The sequence below is a fragment of the Bombyx mandarina genome, chromosome 24, assembly GCF_030267445.1.
Source record: "Bombyx mandarina strain Sakado chromosome 24, ASM3026744v2".
Lineage (NCBI taxonomy): Eukaryota > Metazoa > Arthropoda > Insecta > Lepidoptera > Bombycidae > Bombyx > Bombyx mandarina.
Window position 1 is genome coordinate 8,847,752 of NC_143230.1, and position 27,746 is coordinate 8,875,497.

The 27,746-nt window shown below is 38.7% G+C and overlaps 1 protein-coding gene across 2 annotated transcripts in view; it reads right to left on the reverse strand.

The window, feature by feature from the left end:
• The window catches only part of sim (bHLH transcription factor single-minded), a 92,625-nt gene that overhangs the window by 36,287 nt on the left and 28,592 nt on the right, over positions 1–27,746 (reverse strand). The window contains exons 2-3 of one of the 2 annotated variants that reach the window (XM_089737970.1): positions 1,759–1,977; positions 572–747 (exon numbers count right to left, since the gene is read on the reverse strand). In XM_089737970.1, the coding sequence (XP_089594096.1) occupies positions 572–747; positions 1,759–1,933 (351 nt within the window). In that variant the 5' untranslated portion in view covers positions 1,934–1,977. Of the gene's footprint in view, positions 1–571; positions 748–1,758; positions 1,981–27,746 lie in introns of both variants that reach the window. The other variant, XM_089737969.1, reaches the window with a different exon arrangement.

A 27,746-nucleotide genomic window follows, 5' to 3' on the forward strand; every position in this document is an offset into this window, starting at 1 on the left:
TTACTTTAAAATACAGATAATGTAACTGGTAAAAAATAAAAAAATTATGTTGCAAAGATTATTAATATTAAAAATATCACATGTCTTAAACCTTTAAAAAACTCTCCTGTAAAATGAGTAAGTTTTGAGATTATACAGTTTTAATGCGAGAAGACGATATACTTATACAAGTTCCGAACAACAACATTTGGACCGTCGGTCTACCGAGCAATATTACCGGCTCGGTGGAAGATCTTTCCTTTCGTCTTTTAAGCCTCCCGCAAGCCTTTCATCTTTCGATATAAATATATATATATCGACGCTAGAAAGGCAAACGTGACTAAGCGACAATAACTGCTTTGTACATAAATGATAGGCAATAACCATATTCGATGCGCAAAAAAATATATTTCTAGGTCTATTATATTCATTTCAATCCTACAGCTAGATTCGTTAAAATAGATTTTTTTTCAGGTATTTCAACTTTAAATTAGTCTACTGTAAAGTTCACGCATTGATATAGATATAGATATATATATATATATATTTCAATAGATAGCTTTTAATACCTACCAGAATGGTACCGACTCACCTGACTCAAGCCAAGATGAACTGACGCAGTTTCGCTGATGTACATAATTTTGCCATCGGGAGCCACTACGAATATAAAACCGTCCAAAGTTTGGAGCAAATGCGACCCGAGCTCTCGTATCGACAATTCCCGGGGCTGTGGTGGTGGTGGCGCCGCTCCCCACGCGTCTCCCAAGCCTGGTGACGAAAGCGGATTTCCTTTACTGCCGACGAGAATCCCGCAGGCGGGTACCAATTTTTCTAATGACATAAGTACTTAATAAACGTTCACGATTGACATCCACGGTGAAGGAATAACAACATCGTGTAATAAAAATCAAACCCGCAAAATTAATTTGCGTGATTACTGGTGGTAGGACGTCTTGTGAGTCCACTCGGGTAGGTACCACCGCCCTGCCTATTTCCGCCGTGAAGCAGTAACGCGTTTCGGCTTGAAGGGTGGGGCAGCCGTTGTAACTATACTGAGACCTTAGAACTCATATTTCTAGGTGGGTGGCGGCATTTACGTTGTAGATGTCTAGGGGCTCCGGTAATTACTTAACACCAGGTAGGATGTGAGCTGGTCCACCCATCAATGCAACAAAAAAAAGCGCTCTTTCATTTATTACACAAAATAAGTGGAAGAGGATTGCCAAAATAGTGTTCATAGATAGATATCACGGTCTGAACACCACTTTGAGACAGTCTTGAGGTTGCCGACGTCTCAATTATATAGTCGATTGTCTCAGCTTTTAAGCCAGAACACACGACCTTAGGTACATCGTGGAAATCGCTCGTGTTTGGTACGTTATTTCCTTTGAAAAAACATGACTTAACTCAGATTGTTTGGTCGCTTCAGTCACAATAGCTTTTACACCAGCAGTATACTGATATTTATAGTCACGTAAGACAATTATGTGAATCATCTGAGCGGATACTAGACTTGCTTCTAAGACTTCGCAGAACCCGTCGCTTGCGACGAAGGGCTCGGCGAGTAAATTAACCCACAGATAAAGCCTACTGAGTTTCTCGCCGGATCTTCTCAGTGGGTCGCGTTTCCGATCCGGTGGTAGATTCTGCGAAGCACTGCTCTTGCTGGGGCCAGTGTCAGCAACGCCTCCGGTTTGAGCCTCAAGGCTTATTAGTAAAGGTAGGGGAAAAAATTGCTTCTAAGAGAACACGTTGCAAAATTGCCACCCGAAAACTCACCATCAGGAAAAACCTGGCGCATCTTCAGGTAGCTGGTCGTTAGTCTTATAACGGAGGCCTTGTCCAGCTGCGAGGTGATCGCGGAAGGCAGAGGCAGCAGCTTTGCCAGCTCCAAGAATTCTGTGTTCTCTTTTTCCCTCCTGGATCGTGCCGCGTTTTTGCTTTTCTCCTTCATGATGTTTGCCGCGACCTGCGACAGCTGCCGCAGCTCCTTGCGGCCTGCTGATGAAGAAAAGGAGAATGAAGAGTCTGGTAGACCGTAGTGTGAACGCATCGGAGGAGGATGTCGTCGTGGCCCAAAGGATAAGACGTCCGGTGCATTCATGTCGAGCGATGTACCGGTGTTCGAATCCCGCAGGCGGGTACCAATTTTCCTAATGAAATACGTACTCAACAAATGTTCACGTTTGACTTCCTCGATGAAGGAATAACATCTTCTATCTTCTATCTATTTAAATAAAAATGAACTGCTTTTCGTTAGTCTCGCTAAAACTCAAGAACGGCTGGACCGATTTGGCAAATTTTTGTCTTGAATTATTTGTGAAAGTCCAGAGAAGGTTTAAAAGGTAGATACATATGAAAATGCTCGGAATTAATTAAAAATAACAATTTTGTTTTTCCTTTGATGTGTCCTCCGTCGGACGGATTCCTTTTGTTTGTTTTAAGTTTATTTTATACAAAAGCTTCGGTCTTTTATTTATCGACTGGGGCACTACGAAGTCTGCCGGGTCAGCTAGTCGTGTAATAAAAATCAAACCCGCATAATTATACTTTGCGTAATTACTGGTGGTAGGAACTCTTGTGAGTCCGCGCGGGTAGGTACCACCGCCCTGCCTATTTCTGCCGTGAAGCAGTAATGCGTTTCGGTCTGAAGGGTAGAGCAGCCGTTGTAACTATACTGAGATCTTAGAACTTATATCTCAAGGTGGGTGGCGCATTTACGTTGTAGATGTCTATGGGCTCCAGTAACCACTTAACACGAAGTGAGCTCGTCCACCCATCTAAGCAATAAATAAAAAAAAAAAAAACAATAATTCTACGTCTCCGTGTTCCGAAAACTCTTGAAGGGGCTGTAATATAACTATATTTAAAATAGAGAAAATGCTTAAAGAATTACTTGTGTATATTATTGAGCACTTAGAATACCAAGAACAGTTCGATGAGTAACTTAATTAAATAGACCCAAGTGACTTAGTTTTTCCTGGGATCTTCTCAGTGGGTCGCGATTCCGATCCGGTGGTAGATTCAGCGAAGCACTGCTCTTGCTAGGGCTAGTGTTATCAAATTATCTCAGGTTGAGCCATAGAGCTCACCTACCATTCCGCGCATAGCTAGAATAACCCCTATTCACAACTCTTGTGTAAGATAGAAAGGTCTCTTTATCGAAAAAACATTACACTACCAAACAAAATGTTGGTTATTAAATATTCACTCGTTAACCCTTTAAACAAAAGAGTATATTTTGATTATTACGGTGTAAAGTTTCGACGTCCCCATACCAATGAAATGTTCATTTAAATTTGTCAGATAAATTAGATACACAACTTGATTGAAAAATATAAAAAAAAACATTGCATAATATTTTGCGTCTAGAAAATTCCACCTCCGACCGTCGGCCATGTTGGAATGTGAACTTTGGGCGGGAAAACAACAGCGGCACTATGAATTATTCAAGCGCGGAATTACAAATTACCTTGTCGACTTAGCGCAGGGCTCCTTCGCGCTTTCAATATTGACTTGCAAATTTTTTACTGAATAAAATTTTGATTGTCGTTAGTCAGTTTTTTTTTAGGTTTTATCGCGGCTTGATCTATACGTAGGTCTATGCCTCATATAATTTTTTAGCTATTGCATAGCTTTTATCGTGGGCCTTGAGCGCGGCGACCGAATCATGAAATTCCGTAACGAAAAAAACCTTACACCCCTTACTCCGCCTACCATGTAGCCCGCGTTCAACACATTCATACGTTGCACTTGTGTAGTGTTTGTGAATAAGCGCGTGGCGTGACGTCAAATTGCATGCGCATCATGAAAAATCTGCCCATCTCTCTCTCGCGCGGTCTAGCTTATGAGTGTGAAGGGGACAGTTATTATCATTGTCTAATTATAATTGCATTAATTGATAAAAAATGCTATGCAATAGCTTTTCCGCAGCAGTTCCCGAGTGCCACACGTTTTTTTTTTGTAAATTTAAACTTAAACGAATTGAGCACTAAGATTGGTTTTAGATAATAAAGATGCATAATATACTCTAAAAGTACGATTCTCAAACAGTAAGCAACGTAGAACACTGAACAAAAGCAAGCACGGTGAGTCATTCCATAACCGGTGACATCATCCAAAGCTTATCGCGTGCGGCCAGCCTAAGAAAATAATGTTACATTCGAATTTCGAAGCAGACGTAGTAAACAAAATCTATTGTGCGCATTACGGGCCGTAAGAGCTGCGAATCGAACGCAATGTTCTATTTTCGAAATTATTACTCGAAGTTATTGTAATGCCGCCAATAAAGCCAGTGCACTGCAAATTCAATTTACTTAGGTGTCATGAAAATTGCAACCTTCTTGGTATTTTACGCGCCTTTTTTTGTTATTATTATGTTTGTGTATTGTCTATGTTTTTTTACTACATATTTTTTTTATTATATTATGCTTATTTAGACGAGAAACGCTGAAATCTCTGACGTAATGGAGTTAGGGATGAGGTTACTTGTACTGTAGGTCAATAAAACTTTTTTTTAAAAACTTAGGTAATGCGTTTGACGATAGTTCGGCTTAAAAAAACTAAAAATTTTCAAGTATTTTCTTCCTGGACATTCGCGAGCTGTGGACCGAATTAAAACTACAATTTTTTTTTCTCCTAGATATTTCGCTTACAACGCGACATTTATCTTTGTAATTAAAGGTATATATGTATATGTATTTCACTGGATTGGTACACCGCGCGTAGTTCGTTTCCAAATGATTCTTGTCCACCTGATGCTGATGGCTGTCTGGGAGAGATCGCTCTTATTGTTTTTTGGTGTACAATAAAGAATACTCTCTCTCTCTCTCTCTCTCTCTCTCTCTCTCTCTCTCTCTCTCTCTCTCTCTCTCCGTTTCATCTGGTTTTAGCATCAACAGTTCGACGTTTTTAATCGAACTTCAATTAAGTTTACTTCATTCAATTCAAAAGCTGAAGAATTATTTTTTTGTTACGAATTTTTTTCCTAATTATGAAATGAAATGCTTTTATTTCAGGCAACTCAAGCCCATAAAACCTATATATATAAAAGAAAGTCGTGTTAGTTACACTATTTATAACTCAAGAACGGCTGAACCTATTTGGCTGAAAATTGGTGAGGAGGTAGCTTAGAACCAGGAGAAGGACATAGGATACTTTTTATCACGTTCCCGTGGGACGTGACATAAAACGTGGTATAACAAAACGCAACTGATATGCAATAACAAAACGCAACTGACAGCTAAACATAATATATTCTATGGTTAATTAAAGTAGAATTTTGAAGTTGTGTTTGTTTGTTGAATTTTGAAGCGTGTTTAACACAAAGTGTGTGGCGGAAGAAAGTTCGCCGGGTCCGCTAGTTTCATATACAAATTACATAACATCTAAATCAAAATACAATAAAATAAAAAAATACAATTTATCAGAATGACTAAAAAAACAAAAACAAACAAAAATGAAACTAAATCAAATGAAACCGTATCAAAATTATTAAAATTAAAATTGTCAACTACTAATCTTCTTTTTCTCCACCTTATCCCACTAGGTGGGGTCGGCGCAGCTAATTTTTCTCTTCCATTCTCTTCTATCAGCCGTCATCTCAACACTCTCTCTCATATCCTCATTCACACACATTCAAAATTGTCAACTACTAATATAAAATTAAAATTAATAAAAGAACTAATATACAATAAATAATGAAATAATGTTAACTGAGTAACCGCCACAATACCAGCCACTGTGTTAGGTTAGCGAGAGGCAGTTTTTTTTTTTTTTTAATTGCTTAGATGGGTGGACGATCTCACAGCCCACCTGGTGTTAAGTGGTTACTGGAGCCCGTAGACACCCACAACGTAAATGCGCCACCCACCTTGAGATATAAGTTCTAAGGTCTCAGGTATAGTTACAACGGCTGCCCCGCCCTTCAAACCGAAACGCATTACTGCTTCACGGCAGAAATAGGCAGGGCGGTGGTACCTACCCGTGCGGACTCACAAGACGTCCTACCACCAGTAACCTCTCGATATAATTATATTTCGCACCTTTAAAACTGAAGTGAATTAATTGAAAATTCTTGTTATCGGTAAACGCCAAAACATGTAATTGAGGTATTGTAATTTTTGTAGTATTTCGATATTAATACTTTAAGGTTAGATGCGCTTGATATGAAAGAGACGGAAAGGCCAGGTACCTTAGTATGACCATTTCGATAAAGCGGCACGACACGAGAACCCTCTCATCGTGGCCTCCGGCAACTACATTCTCCGAATCCTGATCACGCAAGTCACCGTCGTCGCCCTAGACACGTCCTTACGGATCCATCAGATCCAATAACTCTTGCATTAGATACCTTCAGCTCTAGCACTAGGAGCAGGCTGAGGAACCCCGGTAACCGTACTCGTCGAACTCGACAAAGAGGTCGACGTGCAGCCTAACCCATGCATCAGCCCGCTGAGTTTCTCGCCGGATCTTCTCAGCGGGTCGCGATTCCGATCCGGTAGTAGATTCATTCGCGAAGCAATTGCTCTTGAGTTGTTACGTCTCCTTCGGAGGCGCTCGGGCGGTTGTTAGCAAATCCCACCCCTCCTGGCTGAGCCTTTGCTCACCCACCTGTCCTGGTGAAGCTGGAAAGGCCTCCGGGCCACCAGTAATCATTCAATCATAACAAAAACTACATTCCCGATCCTGAAGAAAGAATGGAAAGTAGTCGACGTCGCCCAAAACACGTCATTACGGATCCTCGCGATCCACTAACGGTGCTTTTAGGTACTTCAAGCACCGGTCATCCTTCGCGTCGAACCCGTCGCTTGGTTATTCTATACGAGTTATTCTAGAGTTGCCGAATTAGTAGGTGAGCTAACGGGCTCAACCTGAGAGAATTTGCTAACAATAACCCTAGCAAGAGCAGTGCTTTGCTGAATCTACCACCGGATCGTAAACGCGACCCACTGAGAAGATCTGGCGAGAAACTCAGTGGACTGTGTCTGTGGGCTAAATTTTTTTTTATTGCTTAGATGGGTGGACGATCTCACAGCCCACTTGGTGTTAAGTGGTAACTGGAGCCCATAGACATCTACAACGTAAATGCGCCACCCATCTTAAGATATAAGTTCTAAGGTCTCAAGTATAGTTACTCGCCGAGCCCTTCGTCGCAAGCGACGGGTTCGACGAGAACGATGACCGGTGGGCTTAACTCTGTTTAAAACTGCTATATTCATATCATTTCTGCTTCCTTCCTTCTTTCCTTCTTTCCTTCGGTGAGTCTTCCAACAATAACACGCTATTTACAAGTGGACACTTTTTCAACTTGTCCCCTATACAAGATGGCGCTCCTTACTTCTACCCTCCATAATGGTAAAGCTATTTAGACTTTCGAGTGAATGGCAACGGAGCTACGAGAGCTCACATATATTTTACAGCAACACCGGTTTTGACCGTGGACAGCACCAAAGATTTAACATTGAAAAAGAAAATGTTTTTTTTTATTGCTTGGATGGGTGGGCGAGCTCACAGCGCACCTAGTGCTAAGTGGTTACTGGAGCCCATAGACATCTACAACGTAAACGCGCCACCCACTTTGAGATGTAAGCTCTAAGGTCTCAGTATAGTTACAACGGCTGCCCTACCCTTCAAACCGAAACGCATTACTGCTTCACGGCAGAAATAGGCAGGGCGGTGGTACCTACCCGTGCGGACGTACAATAGGTCCTACCACCAGAACACAGAAAATGTTCCTAGAACTTAAAGCGCGGCAGCTAATGAGTTGCATTATACACACGTTTGTAATGTAATCACGAAAATAAAATTACAAAAACGTTTGATTACAGATTACGTCACTTTAGTATGTATATAGGTTAGGTAAGGACAGCGAAATGTTGAAACCTTTTTGGTGTTTTATTTTTTTTTATTTTTTATAGTTGTAATCGGCTCTGGCTCGTCGTTCGGTGGAATGATAAAAATGTTTCCACAGAAACATTTGATATTTTTATTAAGCGCCTACTGTATTGACTTGATTTGTGCGTCTGTAATCATTCTGTTTCCAGCCAATTCGGATTGTTGTATCATCATTAATATGGCAATCTAAGTTAGACTGGGCATTGGACATTTGGATGCGTGGAGTTAGGTCATGGTCGGCTAAGATGCTAATTACTTTAGTAATAGATAAAATTTAGAATGAAAAGGATACATTAAGAATGAAAAGGATATATTAAACTAGAGTTAAAGAACTACTAGCTGTACCCGTCCGCTTCACTGGGCATTTAAAATTATCATTATTATTTCTCACCCTCACAAAGATTCTCATCATTAACGCCCCCGTAACTGGTGTAGGGAGTCCAACACTCATATAAATATTAGCCTAATACCAAGTTTCAAGTCAATCGGATGCATGGTTCAGTAGTTATAACGGAACATCCGTAAAAATCACTGTAAATTTATATATTAGTATAGATTTATTTTGTTTGTTAGAAATGGCGGAAAACTATTACGTGATCGCGATGGATCGATTTTTAACTATTTTGTCTTTAAATACATGTTTAGGGGCGCGTCGTTTGATGGTTAATGATGATGTGGAAAACTTCAGTGGTGATTCCATTACCGGTGACATTGAATTTTAAAAGTTTATTTGTCCGAAATAGCGTCGCTAGTCATACTTGTACAACGCGCGAATGTATTTCCTAACGTCCATAGCAATCATAATATAACAATTTCACAACTTTTCAGGCAAACATTCACAAATAAAAAAAGCACTTACGAAAATCCATATCGAAAACAGAACAACATTCACTGAACAATTCCTTAAAGGGGTATTTCATTTTTTCATTTAATTAAAAAAAAAAAAAAAACAAAATTGATTCCCTTAGTCCACACTGCACAACACGAAAAAAATTATCTTCACACGAACAGGTTCGAATTCAAACTGAGGTGGAACACCACGAGGTAATGTCCGTTTCCGTAAAAAAAAAAAAAAAAATACAACAGGTACACCAACATAATAGTTATATTGACAGCACGCAAAAGCGGGAACAGACAACGGGCCCGTATTCTTGACAGATTACGTCAAAATCGCATTGTATTTAATTTATATGTTATCTGTTTTGATATTGTGTAACAAAGAAGTATTGTCGAAACCGCGCTATCTCTCAATTGATGTTTTTTATGTTGAATATTTTTGCTTTTTCTTTTACCAATTCGATTTTTTAAAAGTATACACAAGCAAAGGAATTTCGTAATTACTAATTCGGAAGTTAGCATTTTTTTTTATTGCTTAGATGGGTGGACGAGTTCACTTGGTGTTAGGTGGTTACTGGAGCCCCTAGACATCTACAACGTAAATGCGCCACCCACCTTGAGTTATACGTTCTAAGGTCTCAGTATAGTTACAACGGCTGCCCCACCCTCCAAACCGAAACGCATTACTGCTTCACGGCTGAAATAGGCGGGGTGGTGGTACCCCCCCACGCGGACTCACAAGAGGTCCTACCACCAGTAATTACGCAAATTATAATTTTGCAGGTTTCATTTTTATTACACGATGTTATTCCTTCACCGTGGAAGTCAATCGTGAACCTTTGTTAAGTACGTATTTCATTAGAAAATTAGTAACCGTCTGAGATTCGAACATCGATGCATCGCTCAACACGAATACACCGGACGTCTTATCTTTTAGGCCACGACGACTACAAAGCTTTAATATTTATGGCGGCGTTATAGATAATCAATCGAAACTTTTTTCTTTTTTTTTTTATGATTGAAGGATTACTGGTGGCCCGGAGGCCTTTCCAGTTTCACCAGGACAGGTGGGCGAGCAAAGGCTCAGCCAGGAGGGGTGGGATTTGCTAACAGCTACCCGAGCGCCTCCGAAGGAGACCTAACAACTCAAGAGTAGCTGCTTCGCGAATGAATCTACTACCGGATCGGAATCGCGACCCGCTGAGAAGATCCGGCGAGAAACTCAGCGAGCTGATTCATGGGTTAGGTTGCACGGCGAACTCTTTGTCGAGTTCGACGAGTACGGTTACCGAGGTCCCTAAGCCTGCTCCTAGAGCTGAAGGCGTCTAGTGCAAAGGTTATTGGATCTGAGGGATCCGTAAGGACGTGTCTAGGGCGTCGACGGTGACTGGCTCCTGCATGATCAGGATTCGGGGAGTAGTCAGCGGCGGCTACGATAAGGCGATTATCATGACGCATAGCTTATCGAAGTACCGTTCCGACGCTGACTTCATGTATTTCGGTATAGATTCGAGGCCCAGGTCGTCGTGTAGGTCAACGTTCCTCACGAACCACGGAGCTCCGACGGCTAACCTGCAAAAGCGGGATTGTAGAGATTGAAGGGTGTCTATGAGTGTGCGGGCCGCGTGAGCGAACACCACACTCGCGTAAGTCATGACGGGCCTTATGCAAGTTTTGTAAAGTGTCACCTTGTTCCGAAGGGACATTTTACTCCGCTCAATCGAAACTATATTCACGAAGCAGTTTGCTTGGCTTAGTTTCTTGATAGGTTGTCAAAATCGATCTTTTTGCGGATGGAAACTCTTTGATTGGAAAAACCGCCAAAATGGAGACGTGTCAGGTCATCTAGTCTAAATCGCATTTTACGACTAATTCTAAAGGTTGGACTGTGGAGCTTACCCGTGAGAGCTTCGCGACAGAAACGTTGTCGAGAGAGAGAGAGAGAGAGAAAGAATTCTTCGCTGAATATTTAAGTACTTTATTTCCTGCTAACTCTGCAAATGCCGGTCTCAAGCCCGGATGAGATAAGAGAAGGGTTGTTTTTGTTTTATTGCTTATATGTATGGACGAGCTCACACAGCCCACTTGGTGTTAAGTGGTTACTAGATCCCATAGACATCCACAACGTAAATGCCGCCAACCACCTTGAGATATAAGTTCTAAGATCTCAGTATAGTTACAACGGCTGCCCCGCCCTTCAAACCGAAACGCATCACTGCTTCACGGCAGAAATAGGCAGGGTGGTGGTACCCACCCGCGCGGACTCACAAGAGGTCCTACCGCTAGTAATGAGTTCGACTTTTCCACAGTAAAGCAGTCAACGACGAATGTCTGATGGCGGTTAATTAGCCGGACCCCAATAAGGCTTCAGCGGCGTCGAAGAACTAAATCTCTTCCAAAAGCATTGCCGTGGAAGGATGCGGGACCCCATCATTTGTATTTTTCCAAGAAAACCTCATGAAGCCAAGACCCAGCATTGAGGGTTATCGAGGAGGAAGAGGATTTCCTGCTAATACAGAATGCAAGACGTGCGTATGAAATATACTTAAACTCTATTTCAATTACGAAGTCCCATTTGACAGATGTCATTATTATATTGTTGTGTGTGTGAATTGAGGCCGTCAGTGTAAAAGTGACCTAAGCTTACCATAGTCAGTATGGAGATAATGAGGTATGAATCTTATATTTTTAAACGAGCAATTCACACTGGCCATAAATACTGTTACAATTAAAAATAAACAAAATATTACATTTGAATTTGGAATCTGTCATTTTTATATGATTGCTCATTGAGTTTTCTCATTTTGGTGCAATGAGACCTCCTCTGTTTGTGACAGAAAAAGATCTGGCCGTCCACGAAATGTTCGTATGAAAAAGGTGGTCAAAGCAGTAAGGGAAAGAATTCGAAGAAATCCTGTCCGAAAGCAAAAGATTTTATCTCGGGAGATGAAGATAGCACCTAGAACCATGTCGCGTATTTTAAAAGATGACTTAGGACTTGCAGTCTATAAGAGACGTACTGGTCATTTCTTAACTGATAATTTAAAAGAGAAAAGGGTGGTAAAATCGAAACAACTACTGAAGTGGTACGTAAAGGGAGGTCATAGAAAAATTATGTTTACGGATGAGAAATTTTTTACAATTCAGCAACATTTTAACAAACAAAATGACCGTATTTATGCTCAAAGCTCTAAGGAAGCTTCCCAATTAGTCGACAGAGTGCAACGTGGGCACTATCCGACTTCAGTGATGGATTGGTGGGGTATTAGCTATGAAGGAGTGACTGAGCCATACTTTTGTGAAAAAGGTATCAAAACATGGCACGAGTGTATCAAGCCCCTTAACAACACCATGTTCAATAATCAAGAATGGTCCTTCCAGCAAGACTCGGCGCCAGGTTATAAAGCTCGGTCTACGCAGTCTTGGTTGGAAACGAACGTTTCGGACTTCATCAGAGCTGAAGATTGGCCGTCGTCTAGTCCCGATCTTCATCCGCTGGATTATGATTTATGGTCAGTTTTAAAGAGTACGGCTTGGTCTAAACGCCATGATAATTTGGAGTCCCTAAAACAATCCGTACGATTGGCAGTGAAAAATTTTCCCATGGAAAGAGTGCGTGCTTCTATTGATAACTGGCCTCAACGTTTAAAGAACTATATTGCAGCCAATGGAGACCACTTCGAATAAGCTTTTTATACTTTAATTTGTTTTATATTTATGTATTAAACTAACACACTGTAAAAGTAATAAATGTTATTTGCAACATAATTTTTTTTCCTTTGTCTCAGTATTTATGACAAGACTAGGTATATTTATAATAATATAATCTGAATCTCGGAAACGGCTCCAACGATTTTCATAAAATTTAGTATACAGGGAATTTCGGGGGCGATAAATCGATCTAGCTACGATTTATTTTTAGAAAATGTTGTTTCATTCGTGTTTTCAATAATAAACTTTATCGATAATCAACTTAAACATAAAGCTATTTTTTTATTGAAAGAAAATAACAAACAATATAATATAATATCAATATGTAATTCGTATTTAAATATATTTTCTAAAAAACACAATTTATCAAATCATCCTCTAGTTTACTTTTACATGGCTTCGTAGCCAAAGAAAATTAACGAAAAAATAATGTTTACAAAGCCATCTGTTATCTATGTGTGAAAATAGGGATAAACCGTTTTTGCACCAAAATTTATTATGTTTTAAATAAATTACAATATACAAGCACGAATATGAAAAATTGTGGGCTACGCCACTTTTACGCTGACGCCCTCAATTAATTGTATAATGATTTAGGTTTGATTGTGTATTTTTTAAACGATGATTTAGGACCATGAACAAAAAATTTTTATTATTTAAAATTATACGAAACGTGAAAAATTAGGTTCTAAGACGTATCTCAAAAGGGACTTCGTAATTGGAATACAGTTTATATTATACATTGTATCAATTTGAAAAGTTTCTTTGTAATAAAACATAAATAAACTAAATCATTTACAAATTCACAATGATTATGCGCCAACATGTAAGCGTCGAAGGCTCAAAATTGATAATGGCCGACCCATTAAAATGATATGAATGAAAATCATTTGCATATCAGTCGCCATCTTGTCTCGCTAGGCACAAGAGGACATTTGACACTTATGACAGATTGAAATGAGATTAAAAATGCTTGCTACGTTTTTATTCAGAACTTGGGATGCTTTCAAAGCTCACAAATAATTGTGTATAACTGTTTTGCGATGTCGTCAGTAAAAATAGTAGATAATTAAAAAAAAATGAGGTTTTTTTTATGCAATGGGAAGTAATTTTTTATTGGCTTTGCAGACGAGAGAGACCATACAGCCAGATTGATGATGAGTGGTTAACGTCGCTCATGGATCCTCAGCAATGCCAGGGGCACTGACAAGTGGCTACCTACCGCAAAATATACTACTTTAATATGTGTAATAGAGAATTTGAAGTCGTCGTGGCCTAAAGGATAAGACGTCCGGCGCATTCGTATGTAGCGATGCAACGGTGTTCGAATCCCGCAGGCGAGTACCAATTTTTCTAATGAAATACGTACTTACCAAATGTTCACGATTGACTTCCACGGTGAAGGAATAACATCGTGTAATAAAAATAAAAAACCCGCAAAATTTATAATTTCTGTAATCACTGGTGGTAAGACCTCTTGTGAGTCCACGCGGGTAGGTACCACCACCCTGCCTCTTTCTGCCGTGAAGCAGTAATGCGTTTCGGCTTGAAGGGTGGGGCAGCCGTTGTAAGTATACTGATACCTTAGAACTTATATCTCAAGGTGGGTGGCGCATTTACGTCGTAGATGTCTATGGGCTCCAGTAACCACTTAACACCAGGTGGGCTGTGAGCTCGTCCACCCATCTAAGCAATAAAAAATATCTATGCCAGTTTATTGAAATTAGCTTTCAAGTGTCATTGTAAAAACATTGTAGTGCACATCCTGTATCGGTCCTCGGACAACAGTGAAATTTACCAGACGGTTGAGCATAGAAATCGTGATATTCAAATTCGCGTATTTACAAAGAGCACATCGAAAAATAGATTAGGTATACCTAATAAATAAATAATAGTTTAAAAAAACTAACAAAATACGCTTTTATAGAAAATCCAACTAAAAAATAGAAAATACATTTTAATAATTTGAATTAAAAATAGTGTAAGAAAAAATGTTTTATTTGTAAAAAAGCGTGGGGTGCTTTTCAGGATATTATCAAAATAACCCTTCTACTCATATCTGTTCATAAAATATATATAACTACTGATACCATGTACCTCACGCTTTTTTACAATAAAATCATATTTTTTTCTTACACTATTTTTAATTCAAATTTATTTTCTATTTTTTAGTTGAATTTTCTATAAAAGCGTAGTATGTTAGTTTTTTTAAACTTTTATTTATTTTTCATTTTTTAATTCAATTTCAATTAATTCAATTTTTTTTTTTTTAATATTGCATTGTCATCGGTCCTTAATAAGTATACCAAACTTCGAGCTAATCCGACGTTTTGAAGGGGTTCAAAATCATGTTCAAAGATTCAGTTACATACTAACATACATACATCTGAAGCTAATAAAAGCGTACTAAAAATGTAAACATTACGTCGCTAGTAAGGATACAGTTCTCACATAAATTATCCAATCACACACGCATCGCCCCTGGTCTTATTGTTTTTAATAAATCCGCGCGTGAGATAATAAAGACGCCCGCACACTCGAAGTCCTTACAAGCGGCCGGACAAAAACCGGGTAGCACGTGTGCAGCGCGCCTGATCTCGCGCATCCGGGAGCCGGTGTGGTCCGACTGTTCCCGGGGGCTGGGACAACGTGAAATACACTCTCAATCCTATAAGTGGTTAAGTCGAAAATCGTCTATCCCGTTTCAGGACGTGTAGCGTAAAAAAAATAATTACGTCATCATTTAAAACGTTAGTTAACAAGTATAAGTAGATTTTTAAGTTTAAATTCAATTTTGGAAACATCAAATTCAATTTCTACTCCGGGGTTAGATTACATTTTTTTTAAATTAACAAAACTAAAAATAAAACAATTAAAAAGAAGAAAACACAAAAAATATGTACCTACATGATTTGAAGACGTTTAATTGACATTGTTATTGTTAGCGCTTTCTTCTTTGTTTTTTTGTTTATTTTTAGTTTTGTTAATTTTAAAATAATACTCGTAATACAAAATTGAATATGAAGTTTACAAAATAGAATTTGAATTTAAAAACCTATAGTCGGATTTTTAATTAGACGAAGCCAGCTGACAGTAGCTAATGTCACTTTGTAAAATAATGTTGCTATATTTAAAGTAATAGTGATGCGTTCAGTTCTCGTTCAATCACATAAATGAACAATGAGTGTGAAGAGTTAATCATTAATTTCAAACTATAAAAGAATATTATTTATATTTTACAATAAAATTGTATTAAAGTGATCCAATATAATAATATGTTACTAGTAGTATGTAACTACAATCAGTTTTTTTATTTTCATTACCTATGTACCTATAATTGTTATATTTTATACATCTATAGTTTCAACTATATGATGCATTGGAAATAGGACAGTCTTACAAGCTTCCTCGCAATGTTTTTCTTAATGTTTAAAACACTCGGTATTCAGTACAGGTAGATACCATAGGAACATAATGTTTCGTCGAAAACTCGTTGGTATGTACAAAGCACGGCTAAAATTCGAACCCCGTGCCCGATATCGGCAGTTCGGCACACTAACTATTCACTAGACAATCGAGGCAATTTCATTAATTCAGGAGTTTTTTCAATCGTTCACTTTGTCACAACACTATTTTTATTTCATCAAAAACTGACAACACAGTAAACGTCAGTTTACTTCGTCTAATAAAAAATCCGACTATATATAGTTAATTTGACATTTTTAGTTTATATTAATTGTGTGTGAGACCTTAGAACTTATATCTCAAGGTGGGTGGCGCATTTACGTTGTGGTTGTCTATAGGCTCCAGTAACCACTTAACACCAGGTGGGCTGTGAGCTCGTCCACCCATCTACGCAATAAAAAAAAAATGTTTTTAATGCTAAAATGTAAATCGTTGGACCAGAAACCTTGGATGACGTTAATAGAACAGCGAAAGAAGAAACAGCAATGTTCCTCTCTAATGGATGTAGCACTGGAGATATTATTATAACCTGGGGATGGTGACGTCAGCTCATGGCGCCGACAGACACAGCCCACTGAGTTTCTCGCCGGATCTTCTCAGTGGGTCGCGATTCCGATTCGGTGATAGATTCTGCGAAGCACTGCTCTTGCTAGGGCTAGAGCAAATTCTCTCAGGTTATGATCGTGACCTCACCTACCCGTATATGCTTTATCGATTTTATCAATAATATCTCCTAAAATATTTCACTATCACAATGAAAAACAAAACCAAAAAAGTATATTTTTATTGTTATTACGTTACGACGTAACGAAGCGAAATAAAAAAAAAAACGAGATTAAATCATAAAAAAGTATATACTACTTTTTTATTTACTCAAGATATTCGTATGACCCACATTTGGCGTTATTTCTGAATTTAAATAAATAATTATCTCTGCTCTTGTTAGGGGCAGTGTTAGCAAGTTCCATCAGTCTGAGCCCGTCAGCTGACCTACCCGTCCGGACATAGCTGGAATAGCCTCTAAGGCTACCAGTGGAACAGAAGTAGAAAATAATAATAGTAGTTTTATTTCGATCCACGGCTCGCGAATGTCCAGGAAGAAAATACAAGAAAAACTGAAGTTTATATAAGCCGAACTATCGTTAAACGCATTGCCTAAGTCTTTCAAAACATCCTCAGGTTTTCAGTGAGCTCACCTACTCGTGAGGTTACGCTGGCACAACCCCCTATAAAGGGTTATAGGCTATCAGCTTAGGTAAGAAGAAAAAAAACTACCCCCCTCTTTCGGCAGTCAGGTAAAAAAAACCCAAATCGAAGTGAACAGCAAGATATCTCTTCCCACGGACGCAAATTACTCTCTCATTACAGTTCGTAAAAATTACAAATGTCACTACAGGTGTCTTGGGCGCAAAAAAAAAACAAACAATAAATACCCGGTGATCTATAGACACGTGCGTCCTTTGCGGCCATAGACAATGGAATTTTCACGCCTCGTCCATTGACAGAAAAAAAAAAAAACAAAGAACAAAGCGTATTGATTTTTGAGGCGCGAAATTTATTGATGTGTTAGTTAGTTTTCGAATGTTTCCCACGGACGACGCGACGTGAATATGCAAATGCGGCATTTTGACTTTTATTTCCACAGATTCCAAGTGAATATCGGCTTCTTAAGGTTTTAGTGGTAGTTTCACAAAGACGACATCATTGTCAATCATCAATCAACATCAAATGCAATTTCCATTCCGAGCTTAGATTAGATTTATTATTATTATTGTTTTTTTAAATTAACAAAACTAAAAATAAAAACAACACAAAAACGTTTTTTTTTATTGGTTAGATGGGTGGACGAGCTCACAGCTCACCTGGTGTTAAGGGGTTACTGGAGCCCATAGACATCTACAACGTAAATGCGCCACCCACCTTGAGATATGAGTTCTAAGGTCTCAGTATAGTTACAACGGCTGCCCCACCCTTCAAACCAAACATTACTGCTTCACGGCAGAAATAGGCTGGGCAGTGGTACCTACCCGCGCGGACTCACAAAAGGACCTACCACCAGTAATTACGCAAATTAAAATTTTGCGGGTCAGATTTTTATTACACGATGTTATTCCTTAACCGTGGAAGTCAATCGTGAACATTTCCTAAGTACGTAATTCATTAGAAAAATTGGTACCCGCCTGCGGGATTCGAACACCGGTGCATCGCTCAACACGAATGCGCCGGACGTCTTATCCGTTAGGCCACGACGACTTCTAAACTTTGAAAGGTATAGCAGCCGTTGTACTGAAAAACTAAGTCTTAGAACTCATGTCTCAAGATGTCTGGGCCATTTACGCTGTTAATGTCTAACGGAAAACAAAAATAATGTCTCAATAAAATGGAGGGAAGTTTACTGAGAATTCAGTCGAAGTACTCAAGGAGCCAAATCTGGTGACTCTATTACATTTTCTCAAAATAAAGCATTATTTGTGAACTAATCCACGCGGACGAAGTCGCGGGCAAAAGCTAGTAACTAAAATATATTATTAAAAGGAGTCCCTTTAGGCAAGGTTTCGAAGATACTAGCAGCGTTCTCCCTTTGAATAGCTAGACTAATTCTTGGTCCGAGATAGCTGCCAGCTCTCCGGTCGCCTGTCATGTTGACTAACCTTTTTGCTATTTCCTTAGAAAGCCTTATAGCGCTATCTATACTAATCTATACTAATATATAAATTTACAGTGGTTTTTACGTATGTTCCGTTATACCTACTGAACCATGCATATGTTGGACACCCTACACCAGTTGTGGGGGGCGTTAATGATGAGAATCTTTGTGGGGGTGAGAAATAATAATGTTTATTTTAAATGCCCAGCGAAGCGAACGGGTACAGCTAGTGTTAAAATAAAATGGCTCTTTGAATAAATTTCGATTGTGTGTTGTCTATATTTGGGTCTTTTTGTTGACAAGGTTGCCGAACAGTGGTCTAGACTTTGGAATCACACGTAGAACTACGGCATGGCGGACACAAAACTATGGTATTTTAATTTTCTACGACAAAGCACAGATGAGTAATTTAAGAATTGTATTCCGAACAAAGCCAAAGTCAAATATTCAGTTTTTTTTTTCATTCTTCAAAATTCTTCCCCTGCCTCTAATCTTTTAATCCCTCGCAGTTGAGTTGTTATCCAATTCTGTGGGTAGGATTACTTGTTTGACATCTGTTTTGTGAGTACTAGTACATAAAAACCGGATGTGACGTTTTTCGTTCATGTTTTTTTTTTCTGCAAAATTTATAGACCGAGGATGACGTGTCGTACAGCCCAATTGAACGTAATGCTTTTTGGAATTTGTACGCTTAACAACGGGAGTCTTCGAGTGCTGACGGTTGTCGGTCGATTAACAGGTGTTAATGACATAGGCAAAGAGTACCGTAGAGTTCTCTGTTTTATAAAATCGGTTAATTAAGGCGATGATACAGTGATCACAAATTGAATTAAATATACATAATAAGTATTTTATATTAACTAAATATACATGACGTAATTGCATAATTAGGCCCCAAAAGCGCTGTAGGTAGAACAAAATCAGATCAAAAGTATTGTTTTTGTTCCAAATACAATAATAGAGACATATGTAATTATATTTTAATTTATAATGACAGCTGTTGAATTAACTTTAAAAAATAACTCTTTGAAGTGAACAAGGCTTCATCGCAGAGTTATTGTGGCTATTCCAACCCAGAAATGGCAGCCTTGGAAAATGAGGTCGATTGAACGCATTATTTCTCTACAGTAGATATAGGCAGAATGGTGTAAATCCCTTTGGTCACACAACACGCCCCACCACTAGTATTAGCTGTCAATTGACACAAACGAATAGTAAAGTTTCATTCATAAAATATTCAATGCCGAAATTCATTCATTCCATAGATAATACACTTAATATATTCATTCACAAAAATGCTTCTACTACATTCCCACGTTCGATTCACAATGCCAAACTAACTTACTATATAATAATTGTTTTTTTTTTTTTTTGAAACAAAAATCATTTCTTAACGAAAAGTCAGTTCCGAACAATCATTAAAATCACACAAAAACAGCTCCTATACGCCGGCGAAAAGGGTAATCAAATTTTATTTGACATAAGACGTTCTGTAAATGAAAAAAATTGGAGTTGACAGAGAATAATGTGTCTTATTTAGATGTGAGCATAGAGTTCACGGTATTTTTGTGTTTTTTATACTTACAATCCTTTGGGAATGTCAAATGAATTGACAGGTAAATTTTAGGCGGGAAAAGATCTTCTTTGTATTAACATACAAAGACTTATACACTTAAATACTAGATTTACCCGCGTTTTCACACGTATTTTAAATTCCTTTTCTTGCAGTTTTAAAATTTTCCTTGATATTTTATGATGTTAAATTACCTCTTTAACAGAATTCCTGTCTTAATTCGTATAGTAGTTTCAGAAATTAAGTCGAACAAAAAAGTCTGTTGTTTTTGCCGCCATTGTTTTTTTTTTTTTTAGATGGTTGGTATTCGACCAATTCAACAGTAGTGTGACCAGAATCTCGATTGGCGTCTCTGAAAGACTGACTGAGGTTCTGGTAGCCATAAAGACTACTATTTTGTCTTAGATCAGAAATAAATAGTTTTAGTAGGTAATATTGAATACAAGCCGTAATCGCCCGTGTCGCTGGGCATTTAAAATTAACATTATTATTTATGTTCATTATTATTAGGGAGTCCAACACTCATATAAATATTAGCCAATTTAGTTTATTAAGTACATGTATTTTCTACATGGATACCAAGTTTCAAGTCAATCGGATACGTTGTTCAGTCGTTATAACGGAACATTCGTAAAAATCACTGTAGATTTATATATTAGTATAGATTGTGTATTTCTTTCATAGAAGCAAATAGAAATGTTTCTTTATATCGAGCAATGAATAGCTATTTGGTGTAAGCGATATTTTTGCAACTTTACAGGAGATCCGTTCAAAGTTTAAAATTTGGTAAAAATATCCTTTTTTTTTGGTCAGGAGGAAATCGCTGGACTTCCGCCCTCCACTGGGGATGGAGGGCGGGGCATGTCAGAGTCGAACTGACTAAAACCTCCTGTCGCTCAACAACCAACGTCCAAACCTCGCATGAGACAGAACTCATGAAGAGGCAGAGGGGGGAAAGTGAAGCGTTTAGTGCGGAGCACATCTCTCCCATCACCTTCCCCCTCGGGACGCCGCACACTGTATTATTATCGAGATCTAGCAGAACTTAATTCAATCTTGCGTGAATTTATCTTTTTTTAATTTTACGTGTCATAAAATGTTAATATTAGATGTTATTTCGTATTTCTAAATAAATAAATAACATTAATTATTAATAAAAATCAATTATTTCTTTATTTTCTTTAAAAATATTATTTTTAATAATGCAACTTTGTTCTAAATACACAAGAAATATATTTTACACCCTTAAATATATTCTAGACTAAAAAAAAATCGCATAACTTTCTACCCATCTTCCTTCGTCGAGTAAGTTTCTTCACCCATGTTCTATTTTGCACTGTTGATTTGGAAGATAGAAGTGGATCTGAACCTATCAGGAATTGGTTAAGTACTTCTCGATTGGTGTTAATTCTGCTTGTTTTCCTGCTGAAATACTCGCGATTCCTCCTATATTCCTTATTGTTCGCTTCTTGAGCTTCTTCTGCTAATTGGTCCAAAGGTAAAACGCATATCTCAATTACTTCTTTTGAGTGTGAGAGGATTTTGTGTATACTAGAAGGCATGTAGTACCAGGAACAATGTACTAAATAAAGTTTTCTTGTCTCTTCGGCATATTATGTCTTGTGCCTCCAAGATAACAGAAATGTTTGATTAAATTCAGATTGATCCCTGTTATTTTCGCTTACATTTCTCCTATTTAGATTGTATTTTTGCTGTAAGACTACTGATTAAAATTTGAAGTGATCTTGGAGGGTTTCTACAGTTCTCTATGTCATAATATTGTAGTATTTTTTCAATTATAAGGTTATTTTGACCTTTTTTTATTACTTGGAAACCATATATTAAAAATATCTCGCCTTTTCATTGCGCTGAAAACAAAAAAAAATGTATGAGCGGGGCAAATAGGAGCAAGGGATTCCAACTAAATTTCAAAGAACATTAACCGTAGAATGCTATAACAGTGATTTCCCGGTGTATACACTTGCATACATTTTTAAAAGTCAACACTAACACACAAAAAAATTTTTTTTCAAGGGCTACAGCAAAAACATTATTAATTAATAACATTTCAATATTATAAGGTTCAAACTTACCTTAACGTATCCTCGATGATATAACGAACGATAAAAATGACCAATTATAGCACTTTAAACGACAAGAACAGACCTGTTCGCATTCTGCAATAAAGCAAAACTAAACAATACACTCGTGCTAGTACGCATAAGCTATGTTTCGAGACTTCCCCTGTGTTATATGATGTTACACACTTATTAATTTTATTTAATATCGGTTATTTAGTTATACACCTGTGTAATAAAGGGAGTTTTAGGAATATTTAGAGAGTATTATTTTTAATTAAGTTCTGCTAGATCTCGATAATAATACAGTGTGCGCCGGTCCGGCGGTCGTCGGCGCCACGACCACCAGCCCTCTCGGTCGGCAGGCTATCCGAAGCCCGCCTAGATGGCACCGGTTAGAGTGAGCTATCCTACGGAATACCCCGCTGGACCAGAACCAGCGTGGGTCGAAGATAGCCGGCCTTCCATCACCCGGATGCTCTTGCGTAAAACGCGTGCAGAGCAGCTTGCACGTCGTCTTCTTAGGCCCCCTTCGCCGGGCCCCAGACCGACATATGAGGGGGACCCGAAACACTTAGAGGGCCAGGGCTTGGGCGAGATCCGCCTCCCTGACTCCCGCTCGACGGCGGCGGGATTGTGCGTCTCTCACACGCCTCGCCGCCTCCTTCTGTGAGATGGTGCACTCGCAGAAGTCGAGCATCGCCTTCCACGACTCGTCGTTGCCGAGCATCGATGCCACAACACTCGGCAACGACAAGCCGTTTCCTATTTTTGCGACGAGGACACGGCGCCACCCCTCCCATGCGGGGTAGGCAACGAGCGTGTGCTCCGCCGTGTCCAAGTCGCAACCACAATGGTGGCACTCTGCCGTCGGCTCGGCTCCGATCCGGTGCAGGAGCTCACCGAAGCAACCATGCCCAGTGAGCACCTGCGTGGGTCGGAAAGTGAGGCGTCCTCTGTCACGATTCACCCAATCCACAAGGACCAGGCGAATCGCCTCGATGGTCCTACGACCAGCCGAAGGATCAGCCAGCCGTCTGGACCATTACTCCAGCACGGACCGCCGAGATTGGGCCCTCCGCGCTCTGATCACACTGGGGCTGGGACGCGCCACGCCCCGGGCACGAAAGTCAGCCCGCCACTGATAGTCAGCGGCGAGCGCCTCCGCTTCCAGAACCCAAGGCGGCGTCCCAGCCAGTACACACGCCGCCTCAAAGGAGATGGTGCGATAACCACGGATGACCCTGACCGCGATGGTGCGTTGCGGCCGCTGCAGCAACTTCGCCACCCCCGCGGCCAGGGAGGTAAAAATATCCTAACAAAAAAAGACTCCTTGAGGTATTTAAATGGGGTAAAACTTAATTGACGTTCAATTATAAACATCGAATTGTGGATGGTAATCTATACTAATATACAAATCAGTGGTTTTTACGGATGTTCCGTTATAACTACTGAACGATGCATCCGATTGACTTGAAACTTGGTATCCATGTAGAAAATACATGTACTTAATGGATAGGCTAATATTTATATGAGTGTTAGGCTCCCTAATAATAATGACAATAAATAATAATGTTAATATTAAATGCCCAGCGAAGCGGGCGAGTATGGCTAGTACCAAATAAAACGGACCTTAAATTACAAAGATAAATGTCGGATATTAAACGGAATGTCGCTTAAATAAAATAATCGTTCACTCCACGATATGCTTATGGCTTCCTAAATAAATTTAACTGATTGTGCAGAGAATCGTTACAGTTTTTGGCGTATCTCGAAGGTTATTGTGACCACGATGATCGCTCACCATCAGTCCGGCGCTAATCTTGTCACAGGATAATATAAGAATCGTTTTAAAGTACCACAATAGCAAAATCACCGAGATATTAAAAATCGCAACGCGGCCAAACTACATTAGTTAATATATAAAAATGAATTGCTGTTCGTTAGTCTCGCTAAAACTCGAGAACGGCTGGACCGATTTGGCTAATTTTGGTCTTGAATTATTTTTGGAAGTTCAGAGAAGGTTTAAAAAGTAGATAAATATGAAAATGCTCGGAATTAAATAAAAATGACAATTTTGTTTTTCTTTTGATGTGTTCCCCGTCGGACGGACTCCTTACAGTTGTTGGCGTATCTCGAAAGTTATTGTGACCACGATGATCGCTCACCATCAGTCAGGCGGTAATGCTGTCATCATTTTAAAGTACCACAATAGCAAGATTACCGAGATATTAAAGTCGCAACGCGACCTAATTACATTAATTAATAAATCAATGTACCAACAGACAGTTTTGTAACAGAGTTATGTGTTTACATTAGTAAATATTCAAAGAGAAGTCAAAAGGTGCGAAAACAATCCGTAAATTACAGGAAAGAGCGATACATCAAAACGGAGGGTAGTTTTTTGTTGGCCATATATCATTTCCTAGAGATTATCGGATTAGTTTAAGTGGTAGAAAGGCCGGAGGTACAAGCCGATATACGCTAAGCCACACATTACGAACATCTGGCTACGTACTACTTTTAGTCCGTGTTTTATTAAAACATAACAGTTATTGGATCGTTTTAGACTTTTATTTTCTATTTCTAAATACAATTTTAAATCGATAAAAATCTAGCTGATCATTTAAAATTTACACCCATTTAAATGATTTACTTTTAAACTATCCAAGAAATGTTTACGTAACTTTGATATTTTTATTCTTAACATAAAATAAAGTACAATTAATTATTTCAATAAAACATATTGTTTGGTAATATATATGGCCGCTCGCGCCGTGTAACTTTTGTGCAACATTATAATGTTAGAGCTTCAATCTCGAAAACTATGTGAGTGCAATGACAAGCTATTAAAAATAAAACTGTCAAGTGAAAAGAAAAAAAAAATGGCGTATATTCGCGCCAATTTACAGAACGCAACGATAATATTTTAATGCATCGAAAGACAGAGAGTCACGTCCGCGAAAATCTTTTTATTAATCTCCGCAAAATAAAACACAAGTGACTCGTATTCTACATTTTTATCATAACGCAAATTAACTAAAATACTTAGAATTATTTCGCATAATACAGATTGTTTGGTAATGTCGCCGTGCAACAATGTAAGTCAGTAAGCGATATGAGTTTGACTGTTAAACGGTACGTGGTTACAGACGTAAATAAACTCGAACTAAACCCTCCCCAGTCACGTACTGTTGTAAATGTCGCTACCGACGCCGCGAGGCAGGGCCGCGTTGAATATTAAAAAAAAAAACTACAACGAAAATTACGTAATCATTAATTAGGTTTTTTTTTTTCGTACCTAAGCTGAGAGCCTTGAGAGGCTATATCAGCGTAACCTTAACTAGTAGGTGAGTTCTCGGGGCTCAAACCTGACGACGTTGCTAACACGAACCCTAGCAAGAGCCGTGCTTCGCAGATTCTACCACCGGATTGGAAACGCGACCCACTGAGAAGATCCGGCGAGAAACTCAATGGGCTGTGTCTGAGGGATAATTAGGTTTTTATGTCTTTCAAACAAAAACTTCTTTAGCATCGTTGTGATTGGAAAGTCGACGAAACGAAAAAGCGACATTAAAAAGAGACAGACACATAAATTCATATGATTTAATGTGGGAGAAAATGAGATAGGACGCATTATACAGTTTCTTTTATATTTGTGGTTCAGCAGGTCACGATTCTGATCCGATAGTAGATCCATTCGCGAAGCAGCTACTCTTGAGTTGTTAGGTCACATTTCATGGTGAAACTGGAAAGGCCTCTCTCCGGCCACCAGTTAAGTTAATAAAAGTTCCGAAAGTTAAGTTAAATAAAAGTTAAAGTTGCCTAATAAAAGTTCCACCAATAAAAGTTCCGAACAACAACATTCAGACCGTCGGTCTACCGAGCTACATCACTAGCTCGGTGGAAGATCTTCCCTTTCCTCATAATTTCCACAACTCTAAAACGATAATAAAAAAAAAACGCAAGACTAAATCGTAAAACTAGTCTATTTATAAAATAAAGTGTAATTGCTATACGTCTGTAGCGGCACTGAAGTCTGCAAGCGTTTAACACTAAGCCAATTATGTTTTTGTTGTTACATTGTTAAATACGCGAGCGGATAGTTTGCGTCTAGTATTCATTTGTTTTACAAGCTAACACTTTGTGAGTGTGATCGGCACGCGGCTATGTCTGTTCTGAGAATGGCCACGCTTGTGTAACGAGGGCGGAAAGGGTTGGACAGTGTGTGGATTAGCGCAAAAATAGCATAAGATAAAGATAAAGAAGAAAGAACTACTGGTGGTAGGACCTTTTGTGAGTCCACAGGGGTAGGTACCACCACCTCGCCTATTTCTGCCGTAAATCAGTAATGCGTTTTGGCTTGAAGGGCGGGGCAGCCGTTGTAACTATACTTGAGACCTTAGAACTTATATCTCAAGGTGGGTGGCGCATTTACGTTCTAGATGTCTATGGGCTCCAGTAACCACTTAACACCAGGTGGGCTGTGAACTCGTCCACCCATCTGAGCAATAAAAAAAAATCATTTGTTTTACAAGATAACACTGTATGTGTGATTGGCATGCGGCTGTCTGTTCTTGTAACGAGGGGAGAAAGGGTTGGCTAGTGTGTGGATTAGCGCAAAAATAGCATAAGATAAAGGTAACGATAAAGAAGCATTTATTGACAACCTTAACCTTGATACGCCGTCTTTTTTCATTACACTGATTGATTTACATAGTTGAACTAAAACACGAGTTGACACTGTTTTACTGCTTGTAGGTCCAAGTCACTTTGCGGTCCCTCGCTCCTTACTAATAGGATCCTGCGTGACCAGGGACATTCATGCGATATCGTGAGAGTTGCCTTGGTGTGCCGGCGTACATTTGTGGAATTATTTCTATTTGGGTACATACTATTAATGTAATTTTTCTAAACATTTGACATCGGCAAAGATTGTTTTGCTTTCGCTTAGGCCTCCCCCAAATCCTGCCATAAGTCCCGGTCGTGGCATTTCCTCTTCCATATAGAGCCTGCAATGGCCTTTATGTCTTCTACCCAGCTTTGGAACGGTCGTCTTTTTAGTCTTTTCCACTCTCGAAAGTACCACTCAGTTATTAATTCAGCCCATTTTTACACGCTTTATATTAGCTTCACTTGTATGTATGTTTGTATGTTTGTAACTGACTCCTTTAGACGCGATTTTGACCCACTTTAAACGGCCAGATTTCATTCAAACTTTGTAGACTTATTGAGGACCGATGACAATACACTAATTTGATAAGATTATTCCATTATTCAATTTGCAAAATAAGATTTTTGCCAATTTATATAATTTTTATCTATAGTCGATAAGGCAGGAATTGATGTTAAAGTACTTAATAGTTTTAAAAATACGCTTTTATAGAAAATTTAAATAAAATAAAAAATAAATAATCGTTTAAAAAACTAAAATACACGCTTTATATAAAATTCAACTAAAAAATAGAAAACAAATTATAATAAATTTAAATTGAAAATAGTGTAAAAAAAAATACATATTTTATTTTAAAAAAAGCGTGAGGTGCTTTTTAAGATATTA